The 16,243-nt window shown below is 35.5% G+C and overlaps 1 protein-coding gene across 2 annotated transcripts in view; it reads right to left on the reverse strand.

The window, feature by feature from the left end:
* The window catches only part of DCK (deoxycytidine kinase), a 57,666-nt gene that overhangs the window by 27,446 nt on the left and 13,977 nt on the right, over nt 1–16,243 (reverse strand). The window contains exons 3-7 of one of the 2 annotated variants that reach the window (XM_036854007.1): nt 15,517–15,710; nt 14,367–14,514; nt 9,026–9,141; nt 7,431–7,521; nt 3,727–5,676 (exon numbers count right to left, since the gene is read on the reverse strand). In XM_036854007.1, coding sequence (XP_036709902.1) covers nt 5,650–5,676; nt 7,431–7,521; nt 9,026–9,141; nt 14,367–14,514; nt 15,517–15,710 — 576 coding nt within the window. In that variant the 3' untranslated portion in view covers nt 3,727–5,649. Of the gene's footprint in view, nt 1–3,726; nt 5,677–7,430; nt 7,522–9,025; nt 9,142–14,366; nt 14,515–15,516; nt 15,711–16,243 lie in introns of those variants that run through there. The other variant, XM_036854008.1, reaches the window with a different exon arrangement.

Raw genomic sequence — 16,243 nt, forward strand, 5'->3', positions numbered from 1 at the left:
CATTCCAAGGCACTACACAGAATAAGGAAAAAAATGAATTATATCAAACCTGCCTTCATTTTTCAATATTCTACTCTCTAACTGAAGATGAGAAAAAACGATTTCATTATACAAATAAATTCTTAAAAGGAGAAAAACCTTATTAGGATAACCTCAAAAAGCACCCAAAGTGTTACTAAACCTAAGTAGCTCATACCTCTAGGAAATGCAAAATTACCCAACTTCAAGACTTAATATGAAGCTACAGTAAGGACTTCACTGTCAGTCCAGTGGTTAAGACTCCACGCTTCCACCACAGGGGGGCACGGGTTTGATCCCTGGTGGGGGAACTAAGATCCCACATGACGCGTGTCGCGGCCAAAAATAAAATAAAATTAAAAATAAAACAGAATAGAGAGCCTAGAAATAAAGCCACATATTTATAGTCAACTGATCTTCAGCAAAGGAGCGAAGGCAATTCAATTAAACAAAGCTAGTCTTTCAGCAAATGGTGCTGACAACTGGACCTCCACATGCAAAAAAATGAATCTAGATGCAGATCGTACACCCTTCATAAAAATTAACTCAAAATGGATCACAGATCTAAAAATAAAATGCATTAATTATAAAACTCCTAGAGGATAACATAGGAGAAAACCTAGATGACCTTGGATACGGTGATGAAGTTTCAGATACAACACAAGGTATGGGGCTTCCCCAGTGGTGCAGTGGTTAAGAATCTGTCTGCCAATGCAGGGGACATGGGTTCGAGCCCTGGTCCAGGAAGATCCCACATGCTGCGGAGTAACTAAGCCCATGTGCCACAACTACTGAGCCTGCGCTCTAGAGCCCGCAAGCCACAACTACTGAGCCCACATGCCACAACTATTGAAGCCCGTGCACCTAGAACCCGTGCTTCGCAACAAGAGAAGCCACCGCAATGAGAAGCCCGCGCACGGCAATGAAGAGCAGCCCCTGCTCGCTGCAACTAGAGAAAGCCTGCAAGCAGCAACGAAGACCTAACGCAGCCAAAAATAAATAAATAAATTAAATTAAATTAAAAAACAAAACAAAACAAAAGGTATGATTGGGCTTCCCTGGTGGTGCAGTGGTTGAGAATCTGCCTGCCAATGCAGGGGACACGGGTTCGAGCCCTGGTCTGGGAAGATCCCACATGCCGCGGAGCAACTGGGCCCGTGAGCCACAACTACTGAGCCTGCGCGTCTGGAGCCTGTGCTCTGCAACAAGAGAGGCCACGATGGTGAGAGGCCTGCGCACCGCGATGAAGAGTGGCCCCCGCTTGCCGCAACTAGGGAAAGCCCTCGCACAGAAACGAAGACCCAACACAGCCAAAAATAAAAATAAAAATAAATAAAAAAAAAAAACCTAAAGAAGAAATACATGGCGAATATCTTAAAAAAAAAAAAAAAAGGTATGATCCATGAAAGAAATAATTGATAAGCTGGACTTCATTAAAATTAAAAACTTCTGCTCTGCAAAAGACAATGTCAAGAGAATAAGATAAACCATAGATAGGAGAAATATTTGCAAAAGACATATTTGATAAAGGACTATTACCTAAAACATACAAAGAACTCTTAAGCCTTAGTATTAAGAAAATGAACCCAATTAAAAAAAGACAAAAGACTTTAATGGACACCTCACCAAAGAAGATATATAGATGGAAAGACAGTTAACATCATGTCATTAGGGAATTGCAAATCAAAATAAGATACAACAACATACCTATTAGAATGGCCAAAATCCAAACCACTGACAACAAATGCTGTCAAGGATGTAGAGCAACAAGAACTCTCAGTCATTGCTGGCAGAAAGTCAAAATGATACAACCATTTTGGTAGACAGTTTGGCAGTTTCTCAGAAACCTAAACAAACTCTTACCATATGATCCAGCAATTGCACTCCTTGGAATTTACTCAAATGAACTGAAAACTTATGTCCTCATAAAAACTTGTACACCGATGTTTAAAGTAGTTTTATTCATAATTGCCAAAACTTGGAAGCAACCAAGATGTCTCTCAGTAGGTGAGAGGATAAACTATGGTACATCCAGACAACAGAATAGTTTTCAGTGCTAAAAAGTAATGAACTATCAAGCCATGAGAAGACATGGAGGAAATTAACTGCAAATTACTAAGTGAAAGAAGCCACTGAAAAAGCTCCCTACTGAATGATTCCAACTCCATGACATTCTGAAAAAAGGCAAAACTATGGAGACAATAAAAAAATGAGTGATTGCCAGAGTTTAGGGGAGAGGAATGAACAGACACAGAGGATTTTCAGGGCAGGGAAACTATTTTGTATGATACTACAATGGTGGTTACATGTCATTATTCATTTGTCAAAACCCACAGAAGATACAATACTGAGTAAACCCTAACGCAAACTATGGACTTTGAGTGGTAATGATGTGTCAGTGTAGGTTCATTGATTTTAAAAGACATACCACTCTGTTGGGGGATGTTGATATTGGAGGAGGCTGTGCAAGTATGGGGGCAGAGAGTACATGCGAACTCTGTACTTTCCACTCAATTCTCCTGTGAACCTAAAACTGTTCTAAAAAATGAAAATAAAAACTATTAAAAATAAGTTCTGTACTTTAGTTAACAGTAGTATACCAAAGTCAATTGCCTAGTCATGATAATACACTATTGTTAAGTAAAATGTTACCATGGGTGTACACAGGAACTCTAAATAATTTTGCAACTTCTGTAAATCTAAAATTATTTCCCCCCCAAAAAAATTTTTTTCAAAGGAAAGAGGTAAGGGCTTCCCTGGTGGTGCAGTGGTTGAGAATCCGCCTGCCAGTGCAGGGGACACGGGTTCGAGCCCTGGTCTGGGAAGATCCTACACGACACGGAGCAACTAAGCCCGTGCACTGCAACTACTCAGCCTGCACTCTAGAGTCCGCGAGCCACAACTACTGAAGCCCGTGGGCCTAGAGCTTGTGCTCCGCAACAAGAGAAGCCACCACAATGAGAAGCCCGCGCACCGCAATGAAGAGTAGCCCCCACTAGCCGCAACTAGAGAAAGCCTGCAAGCAGCAAGGAAGACCCAACGCAGCCAAAAAATAAATAAAATAAAATAAAATAAATAAATAAAGGAAAGAGGTAAGATTTTTCAAATGAGGAAGGCTATTATCTACCAGGATTTGTAATACTTTAAGCAACTTATCTAGCATTTTTCTGTAGGTAATGAGATTTATACCTCTATGTAAAAAACACGCTGGGACTCCTTGTCTTTTAAAATATAACAGACCTGATTTCTAGGGGCTTGGTAAACACTGCTCTAAGTTTCAGGCATAAAAGATGAGAAAACTCTGAATGAAGGGATAAGTCTTGTACAATTAATCACCTTCTTAGAAGAGTAAACTATAAAAAGTAGTACATATACTTTGAAGAAAGATGATCTGATAGGGAAGACAGGATTCAAGAGATAATGCAGACCACTAGGCTCAATACCCTTGTGCTCACCCAGTGGTACAGCTTTTAAGTAATGACAAATAATAATTTTTTAAGCTTCTTTTCAATTTTACATATTTAAAAAGTCAATAAGCTAAACATTTTTAAAGGTTGTGGAAAATCTCTGAAATATGTCTCCACTTAAAATAGAGTCAATGTTAATTTATATAAACCACTGTCAATCTTTATATATTCATAATTTTCTTCAAAAGTAGAATAAATTTTCATTCTAAAAGAAATGCAATCATTTCAATGAGTGTAGCTCCATGAGAGTTCATGATATTTTTACTTATTTATTAAGCAAATATTTAATTTAGTAACAAATTCATTTATATCAAACACAAATCTATACAATATCATGAGACAATTTAAATATTTATGGCAATTACAGATTTGAAACAAGTCTCTTTTTCAAAGATCAGTGCATCTAAACTGTTTAACTCACTAAATTATCATCTCTGAATATCAAGAAACCAAAAACAAGAAATGATATTTTAAAAAGGAAAATGATAGTTTCAAAGTAAAAGTAACTCTTCCTCTCGTTTAGAAACAGAGAATTTTTCTAAAATGGCAAGTAGAAAGGTTAAATACAAAGAAAACACACTGCACACTGCACACCTTAAATAAACAAAGTTGAAAGAAATCTATACGTACAGACCTAAATCTATATATACAGACCTAAAATGAACCCATGCAGATTGTTTTAAATTACAACTATTTTACCCCTTGCTTGCTTTATTAATATATGTATTTACTAACACATAATCAACAAAAAATGATAATGCTTTCAAGATATATAACATAAAGCAAGATCATTTTTATCAGTAATTTCTCTTAGAGGGGGAAAAAAACTTCAGGTATAATCCAACAGAGAAGCAAAGCAAACTATGAAGTGAGAGGTGATGATGATGTTCTCAAAGTAGAAATGTGTGACTTTTATTTACTTTTAAATAAAACTTTAAATAGTAGGCTGCCTAATTAATCCAGACAGTAGGGAAAGTAGGAGGCAGGAAATAAGAGCTGGGACTAACTAAACAGACTTAACTGCTAAGAAGAAAATCTACCTTGTCTTCAGTTTCCCTTTTGACAGCTCACCAAGTATAAAGAAAGACTACTCATTCCCAGTATAGCATCAATAAAAAATAAAATGGAAAAATGTATCCCTCACTATGTCCCACTAACATTTTCCCTATAAAAATGGGAAGAAATTAAGGAAAACTATAATTCCACCTCAAATGACTTAAAGACAATCATAGTTTAAGCCAATCTTTTAACTATAATAGTAATACTCCATTCTAAAAGAATGGTCTGAGAAGGGAAAAAGCAGGTAGCTATTTAAGTTCCAAATAAATTCAATCTTTCTATTCATGTAATAATCTTCAGTTATCTTTTAAGTATAGAAACATTTTCTCTTTAATCCTACAAAATCCCATGCAAAAGATGAAGCCTCACTCATACCATAGATGTAGACACAAAGGCAGGAAAAAGATTAAATGATTTATAAATTATGCCATTACAAACCGGGAACAAAGTCTAACCTGCTTCTCTACAAATGTATTATAGACACATTAATAAGTCAGTGAAGTAACTAAATACTAAACCTGGTCTTATCTTCCACATAAATTAAGGTAGAAGGGAAGGCACCTGATCAAAAGCATTTAAAATAAAACCTCATCATACTTTTCCTAGGGATTCCTTAAATTCCACTTTTCAATTTTTAACAGGTACACTAATTTACACAGGACACATTACCATTTACTATGTAACATTAAAGTTTGTAGTTAAGAAATTGGTCAGTGAGATGAGAAGCACCAGAAAAAAAAAAAAAGTCAACCGGCTGAGGAGGATAATAGAGGAGAAAGACAGAAGGAGGCTGGGTCCTTTATGATGCAGCTTAGCCACTATAATGATTCTGGAAACATCTACCCCCAGACATCTTGTTGTAAGGGATACTTAAATGTCTTTCTTTTTTCAAAGCCCCAAAAAAGAAAAGAAGAAAAAAACAAAAAAGAAAAAAGAAAAACTAGCTATAAACTTTTGTATAGGATTCATTAAAGAAAATTTTTTTCTTGGAACAAAAATAGTTAAAAACTTGGGTTTAGAAGAGAGACTTGTATGAATATGGACCTATGAAGACACAAAGCTGAAGTATGTGTAATCATTTGGCTGCCTGTAGTCTTCAGCAAGATCACAAAGTGCTCAAAAATTCTTTTACCTGAGGGGAGGAAAAAAATATTAATATAATTCCTTGGCTAATTTGAGATATCTAATATTCATTTTCAATTAAAAGTATCTACACAGTTGAAGACCTCAACTGTATAAGTAACTCTGTCACAAAGCCATATCATTTAGTTTCAAAAGAAATATTAACAAATACTTCAGTATTAGAAGATGAATGACCTAAAATGTCATCACAGGAGTTATTAAATTTACATCTAAGATTGATACAGTTCTATAACAGCCATAACACTAATTTTATTATCTCTTTATAATACCACAGACCACTGACATGTGCAGCTTTAGTATTGATAACATTAATAATTGCAACGGTTTAATAAGTCTAAAGGTCCTGATTATGTATGTAATCTATGTAATAGATTTATAATTTTTCTGAAGCACAAATCTGAATCATATATACACACTGTAATATTAGTATGTGAGGAAAGGTCATATAAGTAGTGAATGAACTTAGCCAACTGGCCAACGTCACAATTCAAGATACTGCTCTCTACATATTCTAGACTGCACAGTAATTCTCCTGAATAGACAAAGATTATTGCCTTGCAAAAATACCTGAAAAAGAAAGCAAATTCTAGCAAAACTAATTAAACCAAAAATAAATAATAATATGAAATGGTGATTATTAATCAAAATACAGAAGTGTTAGATAAAATTAAAAAGTGGTTTTACAGATTTATCTAGTTAAAATGATGGTTGGCTATTAGTACTGCAATGGCTGACTTAATTTTATTTATTTTATTTTAACAGTATCACAAGTGAATTCTGTACTATGTTTTTTAACATCATTAAATTAGTATGAAGAGGTCACTTGAATTTTCCAGATATGCTTGTCTTTATATCATGGGAAAAACAACTATATGCTATAGTAGTTATCTATAAATGGTGAGATTTTCAAAATTCTTGAGATACATCCCTTATAAATGTTAAATACCTATTATAGTAAACAGCAGACATTCTGTGACAGGAAAAAAGAAAAATAAAATTTCTCTCAAAACTAAACAAACAACAAAATAATGTGGCTTCTTCTTTAGCTCTTAGATCACTAAGTTAATTAACATGGATATAAGGATATTTATACAAATCCCATTACTATTCTCTCTCAAGTGTTCATCAATAGGTTCTCTGCCAGTCCCTTTATGAATATGAGCACCACTCACTTTATAGAATATAGTCAACTTCCAAATATATGGAGGATAGATCAACTCTGATTAGGACAATGACCCAATGATTAGGCAGTGCCAAGTTATCACTGACAAGGTCCCAAATAGAACTCAAAACTAAAAATCTTTAATCTCAAGACTCTAGTTAATATAAAAATGGATGAGATCCATATCCTACAGATTCAAACATCTTCCATACTGAATTTAGTTGAAAAAGTTTAATTTCACAAATAGTTCATTATTATCTAAAGATTGGTGGTATAGGGAAGAGGGGAAGAAAAGGGAACAAAGCAGAGGAGAGTGAGAAAGAACTTTTGTTAACATGGTTACCCCTATAATACAGATAAAGAAACTAAAGGATAAAGAAGGTCCTCATTTTAGCTAAGGCTACAAAGCTAGAAGTTGAACTTAAGATGAGAATCTAAACAGTCTAAATCCCTCTAAAGCTCTTAACTGTCTCTTAATATAACTTTATGTAATCTTTCCTTAGAAAATTGTTTTCTCACAAAGTTAGAACACTTCTTTAGACAAGACAAAACAAACATTTATAGTCTTTGTATAAATCTACCTTTTCAACCAGACTGTCGTGTTTGTCTTTAAAGTCTTCATTAACATCCAGTGTTAAGATAGGCACTTCTTGTAGATAATCAAAGTTGGTTCTGTTTGAAAAGAGAGAGATTAACAAAATAATTAGAAAAGCAACAAATAAAAGAGAAATACTAAAAATTTATTCTTACGTCTTCACTGGAAAACAAAATGTATATTAAAATTATCCTGCCAAGTACTTCATCTGGCAGCCCCTTCTTTCTCACCTAGATTTACTATACATGTCTAAAAACCTCAGGTATAAAATATATAAAGTTAGGCATTGTGAAATGTAATTCTCCTCAATAACCAAAATCATACCATAAAGTAGGAATGCTTGCTTTTTCTTAGAATTTTGCTGTCTTTTTTTTTTAATACATTTATTTATTTATTTTTGGCTGCGTTGGGTCTTCGGTGCTGCACATGGGCTTTCTCTACTTGTGGAGAGCAGGGGCTACTCTTCTTGCGGAGCGTGGGCTTCTCATTGTGGTGGCTTCTGTTGTTGCGGAGCACAGGCTCTAGGTGCGAGGGCTTCAGTAATTGTGGCGCGTGGGCTTAGTTGCTCCATGGCATGTGGGATCTTCCTGGATCAGGGCTCGAACCTGTGTCCCCTGCATTGGCAGGCGGATTCTTAACCACTGCGCCACCAAGGAAGTCCAGGAATGTTTTCATTTTATAGATGAGAAAACTAAAGCTCAGGGAGGTCACTCTGAGGCTCAGAGATTGTCTAAGGTTGCACACTAATAAGTGAGATGCGTCTGAACCAAGATCTGACTAATGACAAAGTACAGTGATCTAAGAAACAAACTTGAAATATCTTAAAATTCTCTCTGAAAGAGTATAGGTATATCTCAGAGATACTGCAGGTTTGGTTCCAGACCACTGCAATAAAGTGAATACCACAACAAAGCAAATATTGCAACAAAGCAAGTCACACAAATTTTTTGGTTTCCCTGTGCATACAAAAGTTACATTTATTCTATACTGCAGTCTATTAAGTGTGCAATAGCATTATGTCTAAAAAAAAGTACATACCTTAATTTAAAAATACTTTATTGCTAAAAAATGCTAACCATCATCTGAGCCTTTAGTGAGTCATAATCTTTTTGCTGGTGAAGGGTTTAAAATATTGCAAGAATTTATAAAATGTGATGTAGAGACACAACATTAGGAAATGCTGTTGGAAAAATGGTGCCAACAGACTTGCTTGACACAGGGTTGCCACAGACCTTCCATTTGTAAGAAATGCAGCATGTGCGAAGCACAATAAAGTGAAGTGCTATACAACAAGGTATGCTTGTACCTAAATAATGTATACAGATATATTTCCTACTTTATCCCTTAATGTGAAATTCCATATATTATGCTGTAAATACTGCTGGGGGAGATTAGCTGTAAAAACTTTAAGAAAATAGGATCTCATTGCAATAAAAAGAATCAAAATCCATACTTAATTCTGGGAGATCCTACAATACTAATAAATAAAAATGGCTAAAAATGAAAAATTATACATGATTTGGATTAAAATTTGATAAAGGAATTTAAAATGAATAGTAAATAAGAATAAGGAAGTCTTACTTTAGTGTTCTATGCAGGAGCCAGCTTTCATGCTTATAGTGAAGCTTCTCTAAGTATTCAAGAGGAATGCCTTGTTCTTCATTTCTTCCCCGTAAATATATTCTATTCAAGCATTTCTAAAAGCAAGCAATAAGAAACAGGTAGGAGGAGTGGAGAAGGCAAGGAACAATTATTCTTGCCAGCTGCCATTAAATTTTTCCTTAGTGTCTCTTTAGTTATGCTAGCCAAAATCTCTATTTATTTTCCCTAGGAAGTTGAAGTAGTTCATTTTCCTCTCCTTGTGCTTTTCAACCATTTGGTAGCTCTAAACCAAGTGTTACTCTCAAAAATAAGTCAAAATATGTGTATAAACTTCTGGCATCCATACTTGAAATACACTATATAAAATAAGTTTAGTTAAAAAACAAATAATTTACCTGTGATAAACCATGATGGAAAAAAATATGAAAAAGAATATAAATATGTATAACTGAGTCACTCTGCGGTACAGCAGAAATTAAACACAACATTGTAAATCAACTATTCTTCAATAAAATTTTGTTAAAAATTTAAAAGTTCAGGGACTTCCCTGGTGGCGCAGTGGTTAAGAATCTGCCTGCCAGAGGAAGGAACACTCCCAAACTCATTCTATGAGGCCACCATCACCCTGATACCAAAACCAGACAAAGATACTACAAAAAAAGAAAATTACAGACCAATATCACTGATAAATATACATGCAAAAATCCTCAACAAAATACTAGCAAACAGAATCCAACAACACATTAAAAGGATCATATACCATGATCAAGTGGGATTTATCCCAGGGATGCAAGGATTCTTCAATATACGCAAATCAATCAACGTGATACACCATATTAACAAATTGAAGAATAAAAACCATATGATCATCTCAATAGATGCAGAAAAAGCTTTTGACAAAATTCAACACCCATTTATGATTAAAAACTCTCCAGAAAGTGGGCATAGAGGGAACCTACCTCAACATAATAAAGGCCATATACGACAAACCCACAGCAAACATCATTCTCAATGGTGAAAAACTGAAAGTATTTCCTCTAAGATCAGGAATGAGACAAGGATGTCCACTCTCACCACTATTATTCAACATAGTTTTGGAAGTCCTAGCCACGGCAATCAGAGAAGAAAAAGAAATAAAAGGAATACAAATTGGAAAAGAAGAAGTAAAACTGTCACTGTTTGCAAATGACATGATACTATACATAGAGAATCCTAAAAATGCCACCAGAAAACTACTAGAGCTAATCAATGAATTTGGTAAACTTGCAGGATACAAAATTAATGCACAGAAATCTCTTGCATTCTTATACACAAATGATGAAAAATCTGAAAGAGAAATTATGGAAACACTCCCAAATACCATTGCAACAAAGAGAATAAAATACCTAGGAATAAACCTACCTAGGGAAACAAAAGACCTGTATGCAGAAAACTATAAGACACTGATGAAAGAAATTAAAGATGATACCAACAGATGGAGAGATATACCATGTTCTTGGATTGGAAGAATCAACATTGTGAAAATGACTCTACTACCCAAAGCAATCTACAGATTCAGTGCAATGCCTATCAAACTACCAGTGGCATTTTTCACAGAACTAGAACAAAAAATTTCACAATTTGTATGGAAACACAAAAGACCCCAAATAGCCAAAGCAATCTTGAGAAAGAAAAACGGAGCTGGAGGAATCAGGCTCCCTGACTTCAGACTACACTACAAAGCTACAGTAATCAAGACAGTATGGTACTGGCACAAAAACAGAAATATAGGTCAATGGAACAGGATAGAAAGCCCAGAGATAAACCCACGCACATATGGTCACCTTATCTTTGATAAAGGAGGCAAGAATATACAATGGAGAAAAGACAGCCTCTTCAATAGTGGTGCTGGGAAAACTGGACAGCTACATGTAAAAGAATGAAATTAGAACACTCCCTAACACCATACACAAAAATAAACTCAAAATGGATTAAAGGCCTAAATGTAAGGCCAGACACTATAAAACTCTTAGAGGAAAACATAGGCAGAACACTCTATGACATAAATCACAGCAAGATCCTTTTTGACCCACCTCCTAGAGAAATGGAAATAAAAACAAAAATAAACAAATGGGAGGATATGGGGAGGGGGAAGGGTAAACTGTGACAAAGTGAGAGAGTGGCATGGACATATATACACTACCAAATGTAAAATAGATAGCTAGTGGGAAGCAGCCGCATAGCACAGGGAGATCAGCTCGGTGGTTTGTGACCACCTAGAGGGGTAGGATAGGGAGGGTGGGAGGGAGGGAGACACAAGAGGGAAGAGATATGGGAACATATGTATATGTATAGCTGATTCACTTTGTTTTAAAGCAGAAACTAACACACCATTGTAAAGCAATTATACTCCAATAAAGATGTTAAAAATAAATAAATAAATAATAAACAAATGGGACCTAATGAAACTTAAGCTTTTGCACAGCAAAGGAAACCATAAACAAGATGAAAAGACAACCTTCAGAATGAGAGAAAATATTTGCAAATGAAGCAACTGACAAAGGATTAATCTCCAAAATTTACAAGCAGCTCATGCAGCTCAATATCAAAAAAACAAACAACCCAATCCAAAAATGGGCAGAAGACCTAAATAGACATTTCTGCAAAGAAGATATACAGATTGCCAGCAAACACATGAAAGAATGCTCAAAATCATTATTAGAGAAATGCAAATCAAAACTACAATGAGATAACATCTCACACCAGTCACAATGGCCATCATCAAAAAATCTACAAACAATAAATACTGGAGAGGGTGTGGAGAAAAGGGAATCCTCATACACTGTTGGTGGGAATGTAAATTGATACAGCCACTATGGAGAACAGTATGGAGGTCCCTTAAAATCTAAAAATAGAACTACCATATGACCCAGCAATCCCACTACTGGGCATATACCCTGAGAAAACCATAATTCAAAAAGAGTCATGTACCACAGTGTTCATTGCAGCTCTATTTACAATAGCTAGGACATGGAAGCAACCTAAGCGTCCATCAACAGATGAATGGATAAAGAAGATGTGGCACTTATATACAATGGAATATTACTCAGCCATAAAAAGAAACGAAATTGAGTTATTTGTAGTGAGGTGGATGGACCTAGAGTCTGTCATACAGAGTGAAGTAAATCAGAAAGAGAAAAATACCGTATGCTAACACATATGTATGGAATCTAAAAAAAAACGGTCATGAAGAACCTAGGGGCAAGACGGGAATAAAGACCCAGACCTACTAGAAAATGGACTTGAGGACACAGGGAGGGGGAAGGGTAAGCTGGGACAAAGTGAGAGAGTGGTAGTGTATATATGGACATATAAAGACTACCAAATGTAAAATAGATAGCTAGTGGGAAGCAGTCGCATAGCACAGGGAGATCAGCTCGGTGCTTTGTGACCAGCTAGAAGAGTGGGATAGGGAGGGTGGGAGGGAGGGAGATGCAAGAGGGAAGAGATATGGGAACATATGTATATGTATAACTGATTCACTTTGTTATAAATCAGAAAGTAACACACCACTGTTAAGCAATTATACTCCAATAAAAATGTTAAAAAAAAAAAAAAAGAAGAACCAGGCAATACAGGATCCACAAGAGATAAGTGAATAGGTGTCTCAAGAGGATAAGAATAAAAAATCCAAAAATAGCAAATTTGAAACAGAATGGCAGAACAACCAGCCCAGGTTGGGGCACGGAGCTTTGAGGTTTTGAGTCATTCCAGGAGATATGAGGCAGTAGGCTATGTAGTATGAGGAGCTGGAGCTGATCTTCTTGAAGATCACAAAGAGTCTTGAGAGGTTGTGCCTTCTTGAAGAAAACAAAGAGTCTTGAGAGGTTGTGCCTTCATTAAAAGAGAGCTAGTAAAACTCCATCCACAAGCCGGAGTGAGAGAAAGGGAGCTTGAAAACATTTCAAGACAATGACTTGAAAATAAATAATTCACCAGTGAGAACCTGAAATCACAGGCCTCAGACACATGTAGCATTGGGGTGCTAATTCACACAACTGACATTGCATGTGAATCTTCAAGATGAGGAATTACTATCGAACTGTTCCATACCCTTGAGGCTCTTATCTCTAAAGACCATGGGAAAAATAGAAATGAGTTAAAATGGAATAGGCTGTAACAAAGGGTGGTAACCAGAATAGAATGTTTTTTGGTTTTGTTTTTTTTAATAAATTTATTTATTTATTTTTAAAAAATTTTAAAAATAAAATAAAGTTTTGTGTTAGACTTTAAGATACTGACTATGAATGTTTCTAGCAGAATGAAATTATTAGTATTCTTCATGTTTTCTTCTATATTTGTATTTACTATTTTCATAATTAAAAACAAAAATTCTTTTCAAAAATAAAAGTGAATTTCAAAATTATTATTGTTAAATTCTGGCTTACTTGACATTAGAAGAGGAACAAAATCATCCCTTGGAATTAGAAACCTAGTTTCTTTGAAAATTCAGCTTCAATAGCAATACGGTATTCTTTCAGGCTAGAAGTCATGGCATTTACATTCACCAGAGCCTACTTTGTGACTTAGGGAAGAAACAGGAATAAAAAACAGAGAAAAATGGGGATGCAAGCACCAAAACCAGAAATTCCTTAACAAATGTAAGCTCTTATTTAGGTTACTTTTATGAAAGGCATCTATCTACTTGGTCTTCCTGGATTCATAACATAATTTCATATGTAAACAAGAATAGCTATTTACAACCTATGACAAAAGGCACATTTTCAAGTAAGCTCCCTTAACTGAAAATGGCAAGGGTCCTCTAAGGCTCTTCTCAACTACAGCTGCTACTGCCCACCCATTCCAAGCCACAAACAACCATAAAGGATTTCTTGAAATGGACCTCCACCAACTTGGGCAGTCCTTCAGCAAACATTTACTGAGCTCCCACTATGTACCCAGGCCCTATTCTAGGCACTGGAAATTCAACAGTAATTAAAATACCTAAAGTTCCACCTCATGAAGCCTACACTCTAGGGGTTGCTTTAGAAAGTTTCTTAATGCAGCTGTGATAGATAACAGACCCTGAGAAAGTCAGGAAGAAATAATGAAGAACAGAACTGAGGAAGAACACAGAAGGGGCCTAAAAGAGCAACTTCCAAATGTGGGCTTACAGTTTGCTTAGGAAAAAAGAATGTTTCTATCTACACAGTTATGAGTTTCTAATTTGGAGGTGGGGAGTGGAGTTAAACTAAATTGCCTTCATTGCATCCCACTGAAAGGATTTCTAAATATTACTCTGAAATGTCGATGGACAAAACAAATTTTTATTGTTTCTCACCTCTGGAGTGGCTCGAAGATAAATGATTCCATCCAGTTCAAGGCTTTGGCCAAACTGGTTATTCATCCAGTCATGCCAGTCTTGATAAATGGTCCACTCTGTTTCATTCATGCAGTCAGATTCATACAAATTAGATGCAAAAATATACCTGAAAGAGAGTCTACATCAACACATAAATTCTTTCCAAAAAGCACAAAGAAAAAACGGATCTACTAAATGGACATGAAACATTCTCCTAAACCCATGGCAGATAATGCCTTGGTTAGCAGAAAAAAACAACAACAGAAGAAAACAACACATCATCTCCAACTACAGAAAATATGTACTTGGCCAGCGGTTCCCCATAATGTGGTGTGAGAACCCCTGGTGGTCCCCAAGACCCTTCTAGGGGTTCTGTGAAAGACCAGATTACTTTATATACTGTACTTCAACCAAAAGCTTACAACTGCTTAAAAACAGAAGCACAAATGAGAATACAGCTGACTTCTATTAAGTCAGACACTAAAGAGATTTGCAAAGTTTCAAACAATGCTACTCTTCTAATTTTTTGTTTTGAAAGATATAATTTTCACATCTTTTTTATGTTTATATGTAATGGATTTATTATTACTAACTTTAAATAAGTTAATAAATGTTTTTTTATATTTCTCAACCTTAACATCTAATAACATAAATATCAATAAGACACGAAGCTCTTTGGGCTCCTTAATAATTATTAAGAATGAAAGGGGTCCTAAAGTTTGAGAACCTCAGATCTAACTCTAGGAAAACAATCCTTACATAATAAGCAGGGTAATTCTAAGCCTCCCTTAGAGATATATGATCTCCTAGCTCCAGGTGCAAGTCTAGAATACAGATCCAGATTTAACCAGGTCAGATAAGAATTTTAAGAGGGTTGGAAGAAAAAAAACTTCTCTGCAAATTTGAATGAGATCAGATGGCCAGTATACCAGTTTCCATGGCAGCTAGCAATTATGCTAGAACTTCCCTAATGGCATTAGTACCAAACTGCTGAAGGTATTAAATGTCATTTTCCATCTCAAATCTCCAACTCAGCCTCTCTTATTACTTTGATTCCCAGGAAACAGGAAAAAAAAGTCCACTGCTAAGCCAAGATTCCAAACTGACAAGTACAGTCATTTATATATACCTGTCACTATACACAGATCGTTCAAAAAATAATACAGGTTTCTCCGCATCTTTGAGCTTGCCATTGAGAGCGGCAAGCTGAGCTCTTATTCGACTGAGGCAGGCATATGACTGGAAGGTGAAAGACCACCGTTCAGGTTTCTCATACATCATCTGAAGAACATTCCCACCACTTTTCTGAGACGTTGTCAGTTCCTATTTTGAATTTGAAAAAAGAAACAAAAAGCAATGATCAATAGAGCTATTTTAATGTTTTTTAAGTTAAAAAAAATTGGATAAATAAAAAGAAAACGAACAACCCAATTTAAAAAATGGGTAGAAGACCTGAATATACATTTTTCCAAAGATATACAGATGACTAATAGGCATATGAAAATATGCTCAACATTGCTCATTTAGAGAAACACAAATCAAGACAACGAGATATTCACACCTGCCTCCAAACACAGTGAAATTACTTACTGCTCTTACAAAATATCACAAAAGTTTGCTAGTAACACTGCTTTGTTCAGATTTCTAGCCTAGCACCTTCCCTGGACAGAGTATGATGTGTTTAAGTAATTAAACAGGCAAAGCCATCTTAGGTCCCTTCCAGTATTCCTTTCACACTGAAAAACTCCTGAGATACCTTGGTGGTATCTATTTGCTAATCTCTCCAACCACAGCATTCACTTTTCTATATTCTGTAAAGCCAATTTCTTGTTATTAGATTTTTATATAATCTGATT

This window comes from Balaenoptera musculus, chromosome 5, assembly GCF_009873245.2.
Source record: "Balaenoptera musculus isolate JJ_BM4_2016_0621 chromosome 5, mBalMus1.pri.v3, whole genome shotgun sequence".
Classification (NCBI taxonomy): Eukaryota; Metazoa; Chordata; class Mammalia; order Artiodactyla; family Balaenopteridae; genus Balaenoptera; species Balaenoptera musculus.